At 46.1% G+C, this 21,400-nt stretch overlaps 1 protein-coding gene across 19 annotated transcripts in view; it reads right to left on the reverse strand.

Moving 5' to 3' along the window:
• Nucleotides 1-21,400, reverse strand: part of DST (dystonin) — a 2,190,048-nt gene that overhangs the window by 264,788 nt on the left and 1,903,860 nt on the right. For 15 of the 19 annotated variants that reach the window (XM_069606170.1, XM_069606155.1, XM_069606160.1 and 12 more), the window contains 5 exons: nt 20,669-20,839; nt 14,755-14,921; nt 1,602-1,761; nt 879-1,205; nt 620-704 (listed from right to left, as the gene is read on the reverse strand). In XM_069606170.1, the coding sequence (XP_069462271.1) occupies nt 620-704; nt 879-1,205; nt 1,602-1,761; nt 14,755-14,921; nt 20,669-20,839 (910 nt within the window). The remainder of the gene's footprint in view (nt 1-619; nt 705-878; nt 1,206-1,601; nt 1,762-14,754; nt 14,922-20,668; nt 20,840-21,400) is intronic. The other 4 variants (XM_069606164.1, XM_069606161.1, XM_069606171.1 and 1 more) reach the window with 1 other exon arrangement.

The following is a 21,400-nucleotide window of genomic DNA, read 5'->3' on the forward strand; positions in this document are numbered from 1 at the left end:
GTTTTCTTATGTATAGAAAGTGAAAACACTGGTCACACTATCTTATCACTCTTTTCTTCTGAAAATAAAAAAATAAATAACAATAGCAGCTGGTTCTTAAAATTATTGGGATCGGTTGTAGAACTTTGTAATAAATGAAACCTGTAATGTTAAAAATATCTGAACATGGCGTGTTTTACCTGTAGAAAATTCCAAACAGATGGATTTTCCAATGCTTGTTACAATTGAGTTCGTTGAAAATTGGATTTTCAAAGCTAAGCCTCATTTTTTTGAATTTAGTGGGGGAGGTTTTCCCATATGCTCCATTCCCTCTAATTTGCTAGCCCCTTTCCCTACTTACCGCCCGTTGCTTTTGCTTAATAAATTGCAAATTCGTTAGTTCTGTTCCTCTTAACTGTATCCCTTGTTGCTACCTTTTTGTGTCGACATTTCACATCTCTGCTTTAGATGTCGACCTTTGAACTTGCTAACTTCTCTCCGTGCTCTTGTAGGGGCTGGCACACTCTCTGGGGAGGCTGGCTGTATTTGCCCTCTATCTGACTAGACAAGCGCAAAGTGGGCAGTTTACACTACTTCTAAAAATAATATTGCAATTATTTATGATTTGAAGATAGCTTACCAGTTGTTTGCTTAAGAAGTTCCAACCCGTTCTGGATGGCTTGATCCACATTTTGTTTTCTGAGTAAAATATCTTCCTGAAGAAGCTGAAAGGAGACTCCATATTAACAAATACCCGCTGTGCCGTCCATTCAAAACCAAGGTGAATGTCAAGCATGCATTTTATTTTAATTTAAACAAATTTGAATAAGGTTAGTAGAAAAAAGGAGTGAGTAGACGAAAGAATGAATAAATCAAACAGAAAATAAATTAAAAAATACCAGCAGCTCATCATGTTGTTTCAGCAGCACATTAGTGCTGTAATCTTGGACAGTCAGCTTGCTCAGCTCGTCATGTGCCTCGTTGAGCCAGTTCATCAGTTCAACTTCATCATCCCCAAAAATCTGGGCATTAAAATGGGCCTGTTGCAGCAGGTCACACCTCCTGCTGCTTGTCTCCTGGATGTCAATGTAGCGAGCCTGGGATGCATCTAAAAGCCCCTGCACCATGTCCTTATCTTCCCCGGAGCTCATAGTCTTTAGAGACTGGCCAATGCTAATGGCATGGTACAAGGTTTTATTGCGAGTCAGGATGTCATCTTCTAAAGCCTAAGCAAAGGTTTAAAGGAAATTTAAAAAAAATGAAAGTAAAAAAAGATGGATAAACAAAACTTAAAAGAATGGGATAACTCAAAAAATATCACTGAACATTAGCATCATGCAACATGAAATAGTTTTTGTAGCAGGTCAAATTCGGAACTTTTGCATGGTTATTCTGTGCACGTGGCCTAGCCGTCAGAATACACACTTACGTTACCGCCAGTACATTAAACAATAGAGCAAGAAGTGAACCTGTGTGATACAGGGAGCCAACACACACCAACTGTGCTGGAAGAACTCACTTTCTAAAATATGAACCATTCAAAGTACATTCCTATATTAAACATCTTCCAGAATATAGATAACATGAAGGTGGTGCCAACTGGAAACGCTGTCCTTTCTTACTTTCTGCTGCGAGATCTGCTTCTGCAGTTTGGATGCCTGGGTCCCGATGGGCTCAGAGTTTGCAAGCCTTTTCTCCGTGGTAGAAAGCCATTCCACTAGTGGTTCAAGTGTTTCATGGAATTGTTCTGCGACAACAGAGATGTCTTCCAGCTGGCGATTCCTGTAAACACACCAAGGGAATGAATGGCAGGTGAAATACCCAAATAAACACTCCGCTAACAACAATCATGGCTGTCTAAATCACAGTCAAGTTGCATCACAAACTAACAGGAACAAGGAAGGAGCAAAGTATGTCTCACTGTTAATGGAGTTTTTAAACGCTATCTATCTTTGGGCACGTTTAAAGTGACCTATTGCGGAAGAAGTTGTTGTTCTACTTGTCACAACCCTAAGGCTAATCTAACAGTATCCTTCCAATTCACAATCTCGTGTCAATGTCGCTATCTTGTTGTGAAACTTGTCTTTAATGGACTATGCCAAAACAAAATGATGGCTGGAAGGTCTAGAATGAATCTTAAACCTCTGGCAATTGCTCTGGGCAACCCCCCAGAACATCGTTCTTCACCTGCGAAACCATTACAGAAAGGGGAAAGATGTTTTGGCCCCATTGGAAGGGATGTGACCTAGAGGTTCCGGCTCAACTGCCCCTTTTGGGGTGAGAGCAAGCCTGATTTGCATACGATCGTTCCCCTTTCTCTGATGGCTTGGCAGGCAAAGAACGAGGGCCTGGAGTGTTGCCCAGAGCGATGTCAGAGGTTAAGATTAATTCCAAACCTTCCAGCCATCACCCCTTTTGTTTTGTTTAAGTCACCCGGAGAGGGACGGGTGTGCCCAGATGTGAGTCCCATGCCTTCTGGGCCTGGAGACCCAAGCTACTCCTCACTGATGATGCCCAATGAGGCCAAAACATGTTTGGGGATGCTTATGGTGTCGTGCAGAAGGAATGTGACCTAGCAGTTTCGACCCAACTGCTCCTTTTGGGGTGGGACCAAGCCCGATCTGCATAGGGTCTTTCCCCTTTCTGTGATGGCTTGGCAGGTGAAAAATGATGGCCTGCAGGGTTTCTCAGAGCGATGCAAGAGGTTAAGATTAATTCTAAACCTTCCAGCCATCACCTCTTTAGTTTTGGTATAGTCCATTAAAGACATGGCTGCCCCTCCAAAGGGTTCCTGTGCTGCCCCATTGAAGCCCAACAGCCTGCACGATGCTCACAAAAAGTGTGAAACGTCGATTGCATGGGTCTATGCTCATTTCCCTCTCTGCTGTGACTGTCAACATGGCCCAGTACTTTCTCCATACTATATAGCGAACACACGCACACACTTCCCTTTCATGCTTAAACACATGCTTTGCTAGTGCTTGTGTAACCTGGACAGTCACCCATCAGGTATGTCTACAGAAATATGTTCTTCCTTTCTATGCACTCGTTTTTATCCCATAGAAAGTGCATTGCGAGGCAGGGTAATCACACACTTGTAATTGCACATGCCAAGGAAGAAGCCTGCCTTTGCTCAGTGGGAATGCAATGACCTCATGTTCCACACCAGCAATGCCAGAACCACAAGATGCCATCACAGGCCTAAGTAAACTGTTTGCATTGAATGTATTATTAAGCATGCCAAGGCTGTTCTTGGCCTCCTCCCACAACTTTCTTTAGTTCCCATCCCTCTCTGCAACATCTCCACTCCCTACTCGATGCTTTCCAGTTCCTAGTGTCGCCCTGTTGTTGAGTGGGTGACACTAAGGAGTGGCTCTCTCACACTCCTTTTCATTATCTGCACATTTATTTTGAATTATGCTGTTCTGTTACTGTGAAGAAATGAAGAAACTTCCATTTAATAATTTATTTTGCATTGAATATTGTAGGCTATCACAAAACAAATGTACGTGGCCATTTCACTGATTTTTAAATGTAATTGTTTGTGATGATAAGGCGCCATATCAACTTGTACGTTTTAGTTTTGATCTAAAAACATAAAGACCCTCTCAAGCAAGCTACATTTCTAGATGTGTTCATGTCTAATTCCCATTTCTGGACTGTGCAGTCGTCCATGTTCATATTGCGAACGTTTCATACTGAACTGACTCCAGGAGGTGCCTGGTTTAAATGGGCAGGGGCGGCCAAAGAGCCTGCCTGTGGCCTCTGTGCACAGCTTGGCTGGGATAAAGCACAGTAGCCATAGGGGCAGCCGGAGCGAGGGAGTACTCGGGACAGGAATATTTAACCAGCTGTTCAGGGCCACGCCAAATTCCCACGAACCCCTGATACACAGGCAATGGTCAGGATGGAGGTTCAAACGGATCATGATGGGCTATACTGTCTGAGTACAAAGGGCAGACCAGTACCAGTTCTGGCTTTGGAGCCGTCGTCCTCGAGTCCTGGCTTTTCTCTAGGCCTCACCACACTGCAGACCCGTTGCTCTCATCTGGCCTCCAGAATCCAAATGTCACATGGCAAGCAGTTTTCACTAGGGGAGCTGGGTTGACTTGCAGCTTAAGAGGAACACTAGTTAACATGCTTTTGTGATTTGCAAGCCCATGTGCCGCAGACAGAACCGTAACCCACTTAGGCAGGTGTGTGTCCTGGCAGGAGCTTCGTGTAGCAGCTGGGAATCAGGTGCCAGCACCACTTAATTACAGAATGAATAGCCCCATCCCCCACATCAAGAATAACGTGAACATTTGAGGAGCCGTGGCTACTCCCAATCTCTGCATCTGACGTGATGTGTAGCCACTACTTCCCCCCCTGCATGACGGCACCAGGGTGGCAGAGAAGGGGGTTCCTGCGCGAAGACGGCAGCCCCGTACTCCAAGACAGAGCATTCTTAGAAGACATTGTATGCACCTGACATCCAGAAATAAAACATGATCAAACTATTGCAAAAACGAAGTGTGTACATTGCCTATGCATTATAAAGCACGCACACTGGTAGTACATGTGTGCCTCCTACTGCAGCTTAGCAACCTCTTTTACGGTGTACTTAAAAAGTGCCCTATTTGCCAAGACTAAACCTTTTTTTTCTTACACATAACTTGGGACCATTAGGGATTCTTATGAAAAGATATAAAAGAGCGTTGCACAAGCAAGCAATGCTTGAGTTCGAATAGCCATGCTAATGACGGCGCCCGCCACCACCTGCTCCGCTTCCATGCAGTCTGGGCAGCGCGGCACAGGAAGTGGGCACTTCCTCTCTTTTCAGGGATCCATTGGCTTGCTCCTGCTGAAGCGCTTGCATTATTCTGCTTGTGGCGTAACCCTTTGCCTCTTTGCTGCTATTTGAATCTCTAGTATAATGCTGACTTGATACATTAAGGCCATGCATTCATTTGTTTACATTTGTATTCACCCCTGGGATTTCGTTAGAATTAATTAAACATTGACACTGTAAAGTGAATAATGAATGCGATAAAGTCTTTCAGTCTTACAAGCTTTACTGTTCAGACGGCCACCCATCTCCAAAATGCAGCCTTTTAAAAAAAAGCTCTGAGTTGGGATAAGATCTTGCTGGGGCAGAAGATGGAGGCGAGGTGTAGGGAGTTCAACCTGACCTAGATCCCATCAATATTGGCTCCGTACGATAATACCAGAGAGAGTATGACTTGGTTACGTGTTCACACATGTTGGAGCGATTGCCAATCTTCACGCCACGAAACATGTGTATATTGTGGCTGTGACATGTGGAATTGCTCTTAAAATACATTTGGATGGGATTCCAAGATGGCCGTCGGCAGGGGAAGCCGCGTTTGAGCTGCGCTCCCGCCGGCCCGCCAACAAAAAGCACTTTTTTAGGCAGAAATCCGACCGGATTTAATTGAGGTCCTCTCCCGCCAGACATAAGCGGGGGCGGGCGTACCAACGACCAGACTCCGGTCAATCAGAATCCCCCCAGGGGGAGAGAACGAACGGAGAGGAGTGTCTGCCCATCCCCCCACTGAAGCAGACTCCGCTGCGCCGACGAGGGAGGCCGCGGAGACTGGTGGAGAAGGTGCCGGGACGAAGAGGGGGGCGTCGGCCGGGGGCCTCCCCGCGCCCTCTGAGCACACATCGCAGAGTACAACACAGCCGCGCCGGGACCAGCGGGAGGCGCCCGGCGGGGGCGACCAGTGTCCCGAGGACTCGGCGCGGTGAGGGCGGTGCGGCCCCTCCCCCCCTCCAGCAGACAACCGATTCACTCGCCGATACCAACGCCCGGGCCCGCTCCCAGCCGGAGACTTTGGGAGCGCCCAACAAACAAGGACACCGACACCGAGAGGAGGAGAGGAGGAGAGGAGACCATGAGAAGAGGTGAGGGCGCCTGTATGTCACCCCTCAGCCGCGTGCCGCGGTAAGAGACCTTGTGGGCACAACACCGTTCCAGGTGCGGGTCGTGGAGCGGTTCCCCCCCCCACCATCACCGATCCCGGGGGTGGCGGACTAAATCCACTCTCAGGGAACGGATTACAACATACCCAGAGAAGACAAGAACCCCCGGGGGGCCCCTCCGGATTCCGCGGGGGGCGTCTCGGGCTCCCTCGCCACAGTCCTCTGGGAGGCACCCAGAATCACGACTGGACCCCATATAAAAGAAAAATGTCGAGAGCGTAGGGGAAAGGGGGTGCTCCACAACCAGCGCCGCAACCTCCCTCTCAGGACACGAACTTGCTCAAACTGTGGTCGGCAGAGACGCCGACAACAGCGAAGGACAGGGTGGGAGATGAGCACGCAAAGCACAGCACCCCCCAACCCCAGACCTCCTCTCTACTAACCAAAGACGACATGAGGGAGTGGTTCGTGGAGTTGCAAGACAAGTTTATGTCCACGGTTCAGGAACAGTTTAATACAATGAGGAATGAAATGAAGCAGGCCGTCAAGGAACTCCGTATAGATGTGGCAAAACTGGAGGAAAGGACAGATACCCTCGAAAGAATAGTGCAAAATGTGGAAGAGGAACAGACTCAGAATAGTGAAACACAGGAGCAGCTGGTTCGACTAACCCATAACCTTGAAATCCAGTGCGAAGACCTGGAAAACCGCTCCCGAAGATCAAATATCCGCATTAAATATATGCCAGAATCGGTGACAGATAAAGACCTAAAGAGTGCGGTGCAGGAAGTCCTCAGAGATATAATAGAAGAACAAGATGCGGAGAGCATTGGGATTGATAGAGTCCACAGGGTGGGCCCGAAAAGAACAGGGGCACCAGGGGAAAGACCGAGAGATGTACTGGCGGCCCTCTCAGCATATCCACAAAAGGAGCTGATCCTTAGGAAGGCGAGACAACTAGACCATATAAGGATGAATGGGGTAGAAATCCAATTATATCAGGACCTGGCCTCTGCGACTTTATTAAAAAGAAGGCAGATGGCGCCCCTGGTGAAAGAAATGGTGACTAAAGAAATAAGGTACAAATGGACGTTTCCATTTGGGCTACTATTTGAATGGGAAGGCAAACAGAGGAGAGTGACCACCAGTGAGGAAGGTCTCCATTTAATGGGCCAGCAAGCCGAGGAGGAGCACACCGATGGGGCTAGGCCATGGGGAGATGCAAACAAGAGACCGAGGGGGTGGGAGGATGTCGGGAAAAGGAAAAAACATATCAGTGGGGGTGCGGGGGGACATCCACTGAGGAAATAGGAGTAAATATTCACGCTTCAATGTTGGCTCGCTTTCAGACTTGAGCAGGCGGGAGAAAGGGAAATACAGGACAGTCGGATAATCAGTAGCAGGCGGCCTGGCGGGAATGTACCCTAGGCCGGAGGAAAATGCGGGGTTTAGGACCCCCCGCAAAGTTCACCCCGAGTCCAGTGAGGGCAAGGAGCGACAAGCGCAACGCCCTGGCAAACTTAGGTGCCTGGGCCCTCCTCGGGATCAAAGTTGTATTACGGTTAACTGTTGGGGGAAGTTGGGGAATGTTGGGGGAAAAAGGGAGGGGAAACTCTGGAAGAGGGGAAGGAACACAGAAATCAGGGGAACTCAAGCAAAGTCAGTGAACTAGAGCGATGGGAAAACTCACAATATTCTCATTAAACGTTAGGGGACTGAACTCCCCGGTGAAGAGGAAGAAGCTAGAAGCCTTGGTAAAAAGGGAACAGGCGCACATTCTGCTCCTCCAGGAGACTCATATTAAGGCCCAGGATAGGCAAAAGGTTCGCCTGAGAGAGTACACAATCTGGACACAGGCGAATGCGGGCAATAAAAGAGCGGGGGTGATGATCGCAGTTAAAGGTGGGCTGGAGGCGACCCTCATAGACTCGCTGGCTGACATGGAAGGGAGATATACATTTGCAAACTGTGTAATTGAGGGTTTCCGGCTCACCCTGGCGGTAATATACTCTCCGAACTCTGGGCAAGACGGATTTCTCCGAGACACGCTGAGGAAACTAGAAGGATTCGCGAAGGGAGAGATAATACTGGGGGGAGATCTAAATCTGGCCTGGCAACCAAACCTGGACAGAAGTACAGGGGGGACAAATGGCAAGGGACCCCCTTCCAAACATCTTAAACTAAAGATAGAGCAGATGGCGCTGCAGGATGTCTGGAGGGTAAAGAGAGGGCAAGCAAATGGTTTCACGTATTACTCGCACGTGCATAACACGATGTCGAGAATAGATTACTTCTGGGCGTCGGTGGGACTGGTGGGGATGATCCAGGGTATAGATATGGGGGCTATAACACTGTCAGATCATGCCCCGCTCCGGCTGGATATCCAGTTGCCAGGAAGGGGTAGAGGCCTCTGGAAATGGAAATTACCGCCCGACATATTAAAGGATCAGACGATGGGAGAGGCACTAGGAGACAAAATTAAAGAATATTTTGAGCAAAATGACAATGGAGAAACTCCCCTAGGAACAGTGTGGGAAGCCTTTAATCCAGTAGCACGGGGGCACAGTATAGCACTAAAGGCAGCCAAAGATAAGCAGCAATATGAATGGGAAAGGACTCTGGAAAAGAAAATTACAGCCATTCAAGGGGAGATAGTAGCCCATCCCACGAGAACGCTCAAGAAGGCATTAAAACATGTGCAAGGGCAGTTAGACATGCTGCGCAACAAGAAGGCAGAGAGGTCCCTGCTATATCTCAAGCAATGATACTACATCAAGGCCAAAAAGGCAGGCAACTTCCTAGCAAGACAGCTTAGAGAAAACCAGAAATCAAGGACGATCCTGAACGTCAAAGACACTCACGGGAACACACAAACATGTAACAAGAACATTGGGGAGGTATTCAAGACTTTCTATCAAGATCTGTATGCGACAGAACACCCGGACGAGGACCAGCAAGACAAGTTCCTACAATCACTAAATCTACAAACCATCTCAGAAGAGGACAAACAGGCACTCGATTCCTGCATCACGGAACAAGAAGTCCGTAAGGCAATAGCTGATCTCCCATCCGCAAAGGCACCGGGTCCGGATGGGTTCACGGCCCCCTTCTACAAAAAATATGCCGACACACTCGCACCTTTTTTGACAAGACTACTAAACACTTTCAAGGACCAGGGAAACATAACTCCATCTATGAACGAGGCAAAAGTCCTGGTTTTCCATAAAGCAGGTAAAGACCCTACTCTCCCGGGCTCGTACCGCCCTATTGCTCTGATTAACTTGGACGCAAAAATTTACACCAGGATACTGGCGGCCAGACTCTCCCCCCTCCTCCCGACCCTCATAAATGCAGATCAATCTGGCTTCATCCCCGGCAGGCAAACACACGACAACCTAAGAGGAATAATCCATCTGGTAGAAAAAACAGATATTACTCACACACCAGCTGTATTGCTTTCCCTCGATGCCGAGAAGGCTTTCGACCGGGTAGAATGGTCTATATTGTTTAAGACACTGAAGCATATGGGGTTCGGCGATCACTATATAAATATGGTTAAAGCAAACTATAACTCCCCTTCGATGAGGATTGCACTCAACGGGGAAGTCACAGAGAGGGTACATATCTCAAGAGGCACGAAACAGGGTTGCCCTCTCTCCCCACTCCTGTATGCCATCTTCCTAGAGCCACTCCTAGCTAGGATCAGGGACTCGGTAGGGGTTAAGGGGATAGAGATGGCAGGCAAGCAACATAAAGATGTTGCATATGCAGATGACATGCTGTTGGCCATGACAGATCCAGGGAGATCGATACCCCACGCCCTGAGAGAACTGGAGGAATTCGGGGTAATCTCAGGCCTTAAAATTAACAGGGAGAAATCAGAGATTTTACTCCTGGAGGGAGATAAGAGGACAGTTGCAGAATTGGCGGGCTTTCATGGGCTAAAGGTTGCAGAGGAGGTAATTAAATATCTAGGGGTGACCCTCACACATAAGACCGACCTGTTATATAAGAATAACTATCCACACATACTGGCAAGGGTGAAGAAGGAACTAGACAGATGGTGTCCGCTTAGGGTCTCATGGTGGGGAAGAATCCAATCAGTTAAAATGAACATACTCCCCAAAGTCCTCTACCGCTTTCACGCCCTCCCAGTAACAATCCCTGATTCCTTTTTTAAAGCATTGTCCAAGACCATATCGAGATATGTGTGGAACAAAAAACCTCCTAGGGTAGCCAGAGCTATCCTCACAGCCCCGATCAAGGAGGGGGGTCTAGCACTCCCACACTTTAAGAAATACTATTATGCAGCGCAGCTGTGGGTTCTGAAGGAATGGTTGGGTGAAGACCAGAGGACAATATGGGCACGACAAGATAGGGGGGTTGCCAGGACCCCTCTGGAGGACCTCCTGTGGAAACACAAACAATACAGACACCCCAATCTCAGAATCAGCGAGGTTATGAGAACAACTCTTAGCACCTGGGATGCCCAAACTAAGAAAGGACTTATGACCACCCCACTGCCCCCATTTACGCCTATCTGTCGGAACCCGCAGTTCCCCCCTGCATTAGAGCCCGGGGTGTATGAGAATTGGGAAACAGCAGGGTGTAGGAAAATCGGGGAGATGTTCCAGGACAATACATTAAGGACTTTTGCGGAATGTAAAAGAATGTGGAACCTAAAGGACGTCGAAAGGTATAAATATGAGCAACTGAAACATTGGCTGTCCACTACCGAGGTATACCAGGCAGCCACGAGAGACCTAACACCCTTTGAAAACTATATAATAACCAACCCAGGAGACAAAAAACTGGTGTCATCACTATATCGGTTCATCAACATGACAGAAGAAGAAATCAAATGGGCATACATGAAGAGATGGGAAGGTACACTGGGGAAAGGTATAACCAGAAAGCATTGGGAGGAACTATGGGGAGAATCCCGAAAGTCACCAGAGCGGTTCAAACAAGGGAAATGTGGCTCAAAATAGTCATGCAATGGCACTACACCCCTGAGAGGCTTAAATCAATGCTGGAGAGGGTGTCGGGAACCAGGCACCTGGAGACATATCTGGTGGGACTGCAATGTGGTGAAGGCCTTCTGGACTGAGGTGCAGGCGGAAATAGCCAAAATCTTTCCAGAGGCGGGCCACATGGATGAACGGGTGTGGCTGTGCGGACTCCTGGTCCCCCAAGCCAAAAAACTCCACAAATACCAGTGGAGAAGCTTCATGGGCCTAGTCATCGCGGCATGGGCGACTATAGCCCAGAACTGGAAAAAACAAGACACGCCTTTAGTATTCTCCTGGTTGCACAAGGTCTGGTCGCAAGTGACCATGGAAAAAATAATGCATCAGCTTCAGGATCATTAGACCCTCTTCATGAAAGAGTGGGGGCCGGTGCTGGAGTATCTAAGGTCGGACTACATGGAACAATGGTGCCCGCACAATATTAGAATCTCAGACATTTGTGGTTCATAAGTATCCCCCGAAACAAAACCGAAACGGACCCTCACTTCCAGAGGGGAGGGAGGGGTGGGGGGGAGGGCGGGGGGGTTTGAGAAATTTGTGTATTGTGTTGATGAAAATAATAAAATATGTTTATAAAAAAATACATTTGGATTTGTTCTCACAATGAATATGTAAATTACTGGACCCTAGAACACAAATGGCCCTTGGAATTGAATGAAGTAATAATTCAAAACATAAGATGGCAAGTTATACAAAACTACATTTTTGGCCACCTAGAGGTGTCTGACCAAGGAGCGGAACAGTGTCTCATTGAGCAGCCGAGTGTCCTGCCGTTTCTTTGCACATTACACTTCCCAGACTGGGAGAAACAATTGAGACACGAACTGAAGGTGAAGATAACTGGTGTGCTCTTACCTATAACTACCCCGGTAATGCCAATCACTTCAGATGTCGGACTATGGACTTTTCTGGTTGGAGTTTCATAGACACAACATTGTTTACTCTGATCAATTGTTACCAGGAGAGGAGGAAAGACTTTGTTTTGCATAATTTCATCAAGTTATTTTTGGGAACTCTTAGGGGACTACAGAAGGAAAGGAAACATAACCGTGTTGACTAGTATGGTCTTAGTAATTTCTGTGCCAGTAAAGGATAGTGTCTGGTTTATGATTTGAAGAGCATAAACATTTGTGAGACCAGTAAGGCCTTTAGCTCCTTTCTAAATCTGAAGTGGCCCTCTGTAGCAGCACTGATGGGTTTGCACTTGTGATCCTTGTCTTTGCTCCCTGTGTGTCACTTACATGTTACGCACTAGATTGTTCTGCCTTTTGAACGTACTCGGCATTAAGAATCATGCTGGGTGCGATGGGGTGCATTCTTTTTTAGCCTGGTTGCATGGTTTTATAACAGATGTAGCTGTTTCAATATGCAGGTCTAGTGAGAACCCCAGAGCTAACGCTGTGGCAAAGGCCTTCTTTGCAACAATTTTGCTAAGGGTGGTGAGCCTTGAGTGTGCATTCTTAGAATGGCCATTGCCCTGCTCACACTGCCAACAAACCTTGCAGCTATGATTTACATCTGAAATCTAATTTATGATCACATGATAGCCAAACAGAGGATTTGATCTGCGAATTCTCCCTTTATGTGACAAAATATGGAAGGTACAGAGTGGGGCTGTGTGCGAAAGGGCGTTACTAGCCCTCTTGAACAATCACCAGAATTCTGCACACATATTGTTTCAGAGAACGGCAGTGCTGGCCTAGAGACCAAGCATCTGGTCTCAACAGCCAGAAACAGGATAATCAGGGAATACAATGTGCACAAATACTCACAGGGCACAAAGTGTGCAAAGTCTCACTGCAGAGGAGTTCAAATGGGCTGAGCTGAGAAAGAATTCTTTGGTTGCTGATTCAGCTATGCCAAACCAATTTATGGCACCACGTAGACCATAGCTGACTTCTAAAATGCTCTTGTACCATCCCTGCTCACACGCAATGCGGCTCATTAAGAAGAGGCAGAGAAGCAGGCCAACATAAGATGAAATAGTACCACTTCAACCTCCTGGCTCATGTCCATAGCACCGGTGATAGCATGCAGGCGTGCTTGTAATAACGTGCTACACCACAAAGTTTTGTCTTGGCATCTAGGGTGGCATTTTGCTGTTGGTTTACATGTTGGTATCTCCAGAATGAAAAAAGGTTTGTGATAGTTTACTGTTTCCTTGTATTTGTGGTATCTATTTCAGAAGGTGTAGCTCTCCTTGCCTTGTGTGCAAAGCACCGTGGATCCTCTTTTGAGAGAGAGATAAAAGTGCAAAAATGTCTCCAAATGTGAACATTGTTGCATGCATGGCTAAGACCATGATATTATTTGTAAACTACATAACCGGTTGTAAGACTTCGATAAGAAAGTCAAACACATGTCAAAAAGCATTAGTGCTGCATTCCTCTGGCAGAGAGCCCTTTCCTTTCAGATAGGATGTAATGACCATGGCATGTGGCCACACGCTTCAAAATATGATATTACTTCCCTCTGCTCTCTAAGAGGGAAGAAGTACATCTCTCCAGTTTCACCTCCAGCCATATATGGACCTATTCATCTTGCAAGATGGGCTATACAAAAAAGGCCCTTGGTCAAGGTTTTCTTCTTTGTACTACACATAATCGAATGTGCAGACCAACAGAACTGATCGACGTTTTAGCTACGATTGATACATTCTTAAATGTGGAGGCTAGTGCCTTCCTATCCTCTGAAAAGGAAGCCATCACATCAAAATGGTCTGATAAAAGGCAACGAGCTTAGGCTGCCACAGGAATAGGATCACTGATATTATTGGAATGATATCATGAAATACATGCCTCAAATTGAGGCTGTGTAGCCATAGAAGACAGCTATATTCTCCTTGTGCTTCCCATTAACAAATCGTTGAAGGCAAAGTTGTAATAATTCCTTTGGAGTGACTTCATCAAATTAAGGATCGTCTGGGGAGGTAACTCCTCACACTGGACGCCATGTCAAGGCTACTGACAGGTTGCTGGAAGCATGTAACACAGTGCTCATTACACTTCCTCCTTCTTAGGGCCAGAAAGGTGCTTAGGCTGGGACGTCCAGATCTAGTGTAAAATGAGAGTATTACCTTGCAAAAGATTTTAAAAAACAACTTTAAAAAATCTGTATCCAGTCCTCATGGCAGTATGTTAAGAGGGGTATCCTATATCCATGTGTTTACTCATTTGCAGATATGTGTTTTGAACATTACATGCTTAAATCGATACCAGTCGATTTGACTTGTTAGGTGGAGGTCCTCAGAAAGCATTTTCCAAGTGAATCAGAGCGCATGTCCGTGGTCTTTAAACCTTTTAGTGGCTAATAGGAAGACGCGGTCTTAAACACGTGGACTTATCCACTTGGAAAACACCCTGTGAGGTACAAAACTCCGTATTTTGGACCCACCAGACTATATAAGCACGGACTACACAGATGTATGGCAAAACTGTGGCAAATTGATAAACGGGGGTCATTGTCTCCCTGCAAAAATACAAAAGCAGTGGACACCCATTTCCAGTTAAAATGGCACCAGCATGATGAATAATTCCACCTTGTACCTTTCTCAAAACCCATTGACTGATGGATCAAAGCCAATGGCTGCCATACCACAACATGGACGTGATATCCGCCATTTTTTCGGCAATATATTGTTTTCAGTTCATGTTTTTATCAATTAGTTATCTTTTACTATTTACACTTTTCGTGGCTTTTGCTAACAGAGTTCTCCATATCGTTAAGAGAAATGTACTGCCCCGTAGCAGTCACTACCAGTCTGCATTTGGTTCTAGTTGAACAGAGAAAATGGCAAGAGTAAATAAACGACTTCAAATACCTCATTTCAGCCTTCTTCAGTAGCACGTCCCATTTGTGGCCTAAGGTGTCCAGCTGCTTCAAGATCTTTTCTTTATCTGCTGGTTCTGCTGACTCTGCAATTTTTTCTCCTTCTCGCTTAATGACCTCGACAGTAGGCCTGCGGTCATCAAGCAACCTCTGCAGCAGCTGGAAATTAAACAATAAACAACTTCAGTTCCAGGAAGCACCTGCACCAGCATGCAGCATGCAAATGGCCTCCCTGCAACTTTGCAACCATTCTTTTGTGTTGCAGTGATCGCAGTAAAATAATCCTGTTTATATGGATAGTTCAGAGCAATGCAAAAGTTTGCTCGTTTAATTTCTAGCAAGGCCAGCTATAAAAATGGCTGTCATTGTTTTAAAGTGATTCACAAATATTTGTGTATCTACCCATGGAAACCAGAGATGCACGTGAATACTTGCGGGTCACTGAAGGTTCCCAAATCCCACCACAAGCTTGTACTAGGATTCGGGAGCCTCACCTTGGTTTTGTTTCATTTTTAAAGCTAGGAGGATGAGGCATGTGCTGATGGCAAGGCAGCAGAGCGTTTAAAAAAAGTCCTGCTCTCACCTTTAAACTACCTTTGCTTCACTCTGCTTCCTCTCACTGTCCCACACCTCCCCACAGTGGACATAAAAGTGCTGCCTTTTGCTATGTCTTTACAGCATGAGGCATTATTTCTATTATGTCAACTCTAGCTTGAGACTCAGTATAAAGTGTAGTATTTTTAGGGACCCACAGTAAGCATAGTAAAAAGACTACCATCTGCTGCAAATACATAGCTGAAGATAACCTTTCTGCTGTATCTACTCCTGGGAATCCTAGAGGCAAGGGGTAGGTTGACGCTTCAGCAGTAGGGGTTTTCTCTTATTTTTACACATTTATTTCAGGCTCGAGCCTAAAGTCGTCTACAGATCTTTGCCAAAATAAGTCAATAGATTCAGCCCAGACAGCGACCCGAATTTGTAGAAAATTACCATGTTATCCAAATCCTGAATTCCCCGAATATTCAGGGAATTTTGGCTTTGGCTGTATTTATTAGCTCACCCCTAGGTGGCTAGCTTTTCCCTACCACTGGAAAACATAACATGTTGGTTATATGTTCTGGTCATCCCCATTTGCGGTCCCCATCCAAATTATCATGTCAGTTGAAATCTTGTATCTTTGTCAGTCTGCAGCCCTTTACATGAACCCACTGCTGGATGTTTCTGTCACCAAAAGTAAAGGTGTTTAGCCACCTGGCTTCCACTGCCATTTAGCTAGCTGGAAAGATTCTCTGTTGGTTATCGGTAGTCCATGCTCAGGCCCGGTGGTTGCCAGAGCGCAGCTGCAGGTCTGTATCAGCCCTGATATCCCACCCTGCCTCAACTATGTGCCTTTTTAATCTATGCCCAGGGGCCACTTGCCTGCCCGATCCTTCTGTATTGCCATGATCTTTCAGTGGACCCAGGATCAGGAGATGGGAGGCTGATGTCCTGCATGTATGCTAATGGATGTATGATTGCCTGTGTGCCCACATCTAAAGTGGTAAAAATAGACTGCTGTGTGGTAAAAGTGGTCATTTACTGTGGGAAAGGGGCAATGGTGTTCTACTAATCTGAGTTCAGCCTTTGGCTGATTGCCGTTCCGTGAGTTTAATAGCAGCATAACTGTGACACCCTCTTCACTTTGATGAAGCAATCCACCTCCAGTGAAGAAAAAGACTTTCCGATGCATCTGATCTGTTGTACAGTGTTGCTGCCACCTTCCGTACTCCTGACTATACTATGGGCAAGGTCCCGGCCAGGGAAAGCCCCTTTTTACTGGCCGGTCAAATATGACAGATGTCATGGGTATTTCACCTTCTGGTAGGTTAGCGAAACTTGAATTCATTTCCTTCTATAAAACCAAAAATAGATCAGTAGAGTGGCGAGGCTCAGAGACCCCTATCAACTGCACAATGAGAAAGATATCCTCGTCTTGTTAGACAAGACAACACAATTCAATGTTGGATTGTTGCAGGATTGGCAGATAAAAAGGGTTAATAGCCATTCAGTCAAGGCATTTTACCAGTATGAAGCATGCTATGCCTAATTCATCTCACTGACAGCAGCTTTACTTTCTGTTGGCTTTCCATCCTTGCCCGAGCTACGGAACTCCAAAGAGAAGGATTCTGGCACTTGTGGTCTGTAGGCCGGGTCAGAGACTGGGGATTATGGGGAGGAGACATCTGGAAGGGCCTTCAAAGATTGCTTATCAATGTAGAAAATGAGGGTCTATGTTTTACACGGTGCATGGTTTCTCTGTGTTTTCTTGCATAATCCAAAACCTCTTACGTAGAGATGTGAGTTGTGTTCACATACTGTGTCTAGCCAAGGATTGGGCTTTTCCTGGGACTGATATTAAATACCCATTTGAAGTCTCACTACATAAATGCAACCTATTGCCAACTTAGAATGTCGTGTGTGGTATACTCTCGAGGATACTGCGATGAATCGCAGGTATTTGCTCCTTTTTCCCAAGAGGGAGCGCCCCTGCGAGGTTAGAGAAGTGAGCCTGCTCCACAAGACCCTCCCTAGTGGTCGAGGCAAGTGGGACCTCACTGGGAGAGAACTTCCCCTTTGGGGACAAGGGCTCCCGTTCCTGTGAAGAACTCCTTGGGCCATCTACCACAGCTGCATACACAGGACTACCTGTTGGAACGAATAATGTGGTATCTATAATGTTAGCTAAAGGCAATTAAAAAAGGAATCCATTTGTAAAAGAAAAGGAAGATGTCTCTTTAACAAGAAACGCATATTTAACTGGGACCAGTAGGAGAGAAGGAGGAGAACCTGGTGTGCAGGGGAAGCCCCCTGACATCATTACACCTTGTGGAGGTGGAGCAAAGAAGTCATGGAACCCGCGACTTTCAATGAGGCAGGGAGCGCTAGTACAAGACGCCTGACTTACAGAGGCGAGAAAGGCATTGTGAGGAAGGAGAGAAGAACGAGCTGTCCAGTGGTGGTGTGACCACAAATGCATCATTGTGGGCAGGATGCCCAAAGAACGACACCTAGATTGCCGGTACAGGAATTGTGGAAGGCTTTCGATCACCAGCACAAGTGTAGAACAGCAACCCCACGAGGAAACTAGAATGGGAATCCAACAAGCGAGAGCAACAATAAAGTACACCCTAATGAGCATCGTCCTTGACACAGAGAGAGGTACCAGGGGGGATCGGGAGAAGCGGAAGGCCACATGGGTATCGCTATTAATCCAAAGAAACTTGTCCCAGTCTCAAGGACGAGAAAATAAGACTAAAACTGTATAGTTGGAGTTGTAAGGGAGTAACAAATAATCCAACCAGGGAAGAGGTTTATTATACAGCAGGAGAAACTCATCCCAGTCCTAAAGGCGAGAGAATAAGATTAAGACTGTACAATTGGAGTTGTAAGGAAGTAACAAATAATCCAACCACGGAAAAGGTTTATTATACAACGAGAGAAACCTGTTCCAGTCATAATAGCGAGAAACTAACACTAACACTTGGGGATTGTAATTGTAATCCAGTAACGAATAACCCGAACAGGGAAGAGTCTTATTATATGAAGAGAGGAACTCGTCCCTGTCCTAAGGATGAGATACCAAGAGAGAAACCAGTTGAAAGCAGAATTGGGAAACCTGTAACAGAGGGGTTTAAGCAACCCAGATGGGGAACAAGCAGAGGCTGGAAACAAGTTTCCTGGGAGGAAGGGAAGAAAAGCTATTTCCTTAGAATTGAAGGCTGGTGCAAGTCTAACATAAGAATATGTATTGACAAACCTGATATACAAATCTTGAATAAACAAGATCAAAGAAGAGGCATTGTAAGACAAAGAAGTTATGAAAGCCTAAAAAAGGGTCAAGATAAACCCACCTCAGGAAAGCCTGAATGCAAAGAGAGGAAATAGTCTACAAGTGATTACAAGAGTGTGAGAAAGTACCTGAAGGGAAGTTGGTGTAAATATAGAACCAGAAAAAATACAAAAATACAAAAACCAAGACTATTCTTGAAGAACGATAAGAATTGATCTGAAAGATTATCCAAGGAGATTATGTTGAGAAATATTTCTACCACAGAGAAAGACTACAAATAAAAAGTCCATTGGAAAATTAAGAAAAGACGAGGTGCAGACAAGACATTTCTCTTGGCCTATGTAGGTTACTTAAAGATAGTAGTAGGGTCAGATAGAGTTAGTATGGACGGAGAACAATTTTGCTTTGGACTTCCTGACAACAGTAATGTTCCTGGCGCATCTCAGTCTCTTGAATGGCAGCCATGGAAAGGGAGAAGAGACTACCTGTAGTTGCCCTGTCCCCGATGCATGACGGCACATTTTTGTAGTTTTATCGCAAGCAGAGAAATATTAAACACGCTGTTTCTCAACTTGTGATAAAAACACTATTAGTACCCCGGTATAACATGCCTGGGTACTAATAGCAATATAACCCTTACAGGGGGGCATTATTAGTCAGGTAATGCCCCAGAGCTTACGTTAAAGCCCTCTCCTTGCTCTGGGTTGTAACTGACGCCTCTGTGCTTCAGCCCTTTGCTTCTGATGGGACTGTGAAAGATATGTCCAACTTCCATGGACTTAGTTCATGAAGCGGCTACGTCTAAATATTAGGCCCTGCATATTCGCCTTTCATCACCGGTATAGCTGCAGGCTTCTGAGTGTCTGCTTGATGCATCTGGGCATGGTAAGCATGCGTGCGAGCATCGTATCAACCACCATAGTTGTTACTGGCCTTCAGCATCTCCTTTTAAGTCCTTCTAGAGGTTATTTACCCTCACAAATGCAATCACTACTCACTTGAGTGGCTACAGCCCTTCCATTCTGGTGCAGACATTTCGGCAATTTTGCCATAGTATATACACATAGATACAACTGCCACCTGTTGCTTTAAGGGGTCATATTTATAAACGCAATATATCTTGGGGCATTTCGGACACCCCAGATCAGGCATCTTGAACTACATAAAAGATTGCCCTGATATTGTGTTATAGAGGGGAAGGCTTGGGACTTGTGAACCCCTGCAGTTGGACAGGCACCAAGAAGCACTCAAAGTAAAAACATATAAGAAATTATTAAAACAAAAAGAAAGTTGTCACTTTATATGTGCACGTACGTTAAAAGAGCTGTCAGAATAGACACACGTTGCCATCAGTGTTAAAGGGCACCATGGGGCAGACAGATGATGCTGAAAACTGACAAAGCACCTTTCAGAATAAAAACTGCCCCACTTATTCCAAATTAAACAGAAATAAATTGCCTAGGAATGGAGAGTTGTGCAGTACAGCTCGGTGTTTTATCTAACAAAACACTGCAGAACTGCTTGTCTTTTTGTCACTGCTGTCACGACATAAGCAGGCCCTTGAAGGGCCTCACACGGTCCACGTCCACCAAAATATGCCAATTTCCCGTGCACTGCGGCTGCAATGAGGAAAACCACCTGGTTTTATTGTGGTATATCCTAATTTGCACTATTGCCATGCGACAGGGATAGCAACAGACACGGGATCCGCCACTGGGTTGCCAGGTGGCGGTCTCATTATCTCTCCAAAAACGAAACCTGCATACCGATATGGCAAAGCCAGATATAAAATTGGGGTCTAGGAGGCACCCGAGACCTCCAGTGGCAAGTTCTACAAGAAATTACTTCCTGGCAAAAATTGTTACTGAAACCTACGTACTTACACAGGGGAAAATCCAAACTAATGTAAGAAAGCAATGGTCTGTGGTGGGGTAAGAGCGCTGCAAAGCCTTTGTTGTATATTAACATGCATAGAAAGTGAATGGAATTCAACTCAGAGTAAACAGTCACACATTTCGACACCACAGAGACCACAAGCCACAGGATTCCACTGAAAATGACATGCACATTGGCTTACTTTTTGTTCTTGGATCTGGGCTTTCACCACTTTAAACTCCGCAGATGGTGGTTTCTGGTTAGCAATGAGCTCTTCGGTGTCGGTGAGCCAGCAGAGGAGTGATTCAAGGGCATCCTGGAACCTGCCGCAGTGGAGAAGCGCCTCTTGCAGCTGAGCTGCCCGCTCCGCCACCTACAGTAGAGCAATGGAATACAAGCTTTAAACCCCTCAGCGCGACTGATGGACCCAGTGTAAGAGTAATAAACATGTCCTCAACGTCAGCAGAGGAAATCCTAAAACAACAAGAGACCTTTATACCCAATACAGTAAATAAAGTAATTTGCTTTGTGAGTGCCCGGCGACGGGGTGTGGGGGCCTCCCAGCCAATGGGGGGCTGAGAACGGGATCTTTACCAAAGAGTAAAGACCCGTTCCAAGTCTCCTCAGAGCGGATGGCCGCCATTTTCCCTTGCTGGAAATCAGGTAAGTGCACTCCCCTGTGCTCCCGCATCTCAATACCCCCAACCCCACACCCCTATTCCATAAATGTAGGCCCCCGCACCCCTACCCAGTTACCTTGTGCTTCCTTGTGCCTTGCAGATGACAGGAACAGTAATGTTCCTGGCACATCTCTGACTCTTGAATGGCTGCTGTGGAAAGGGAGAAGGGACTACGTGTAGTTCCCTTCTCCCCGAATCAAGGTGGGCATTTCTTTGTAGTTTTATCGCGAGCTGAGAAATGGCGGCAAACATGT

The sequence above is a fragment of the Ambystoma mexicanum genome, chromosome 4p, assembly GCF_040938575.1.
Source record: "Ambystoma mexicanum isolate Mex_15411 chromosome 4p, UKY_AmexF1_1, whole genome shotgun sequence".
Classification (NCBI taxonomy): Eukaryota; Metazoa; Chordata; class Amphibia; order Caudata; family Ambystomatidae; genus Ambystoma; species Ambystoma mexicanum.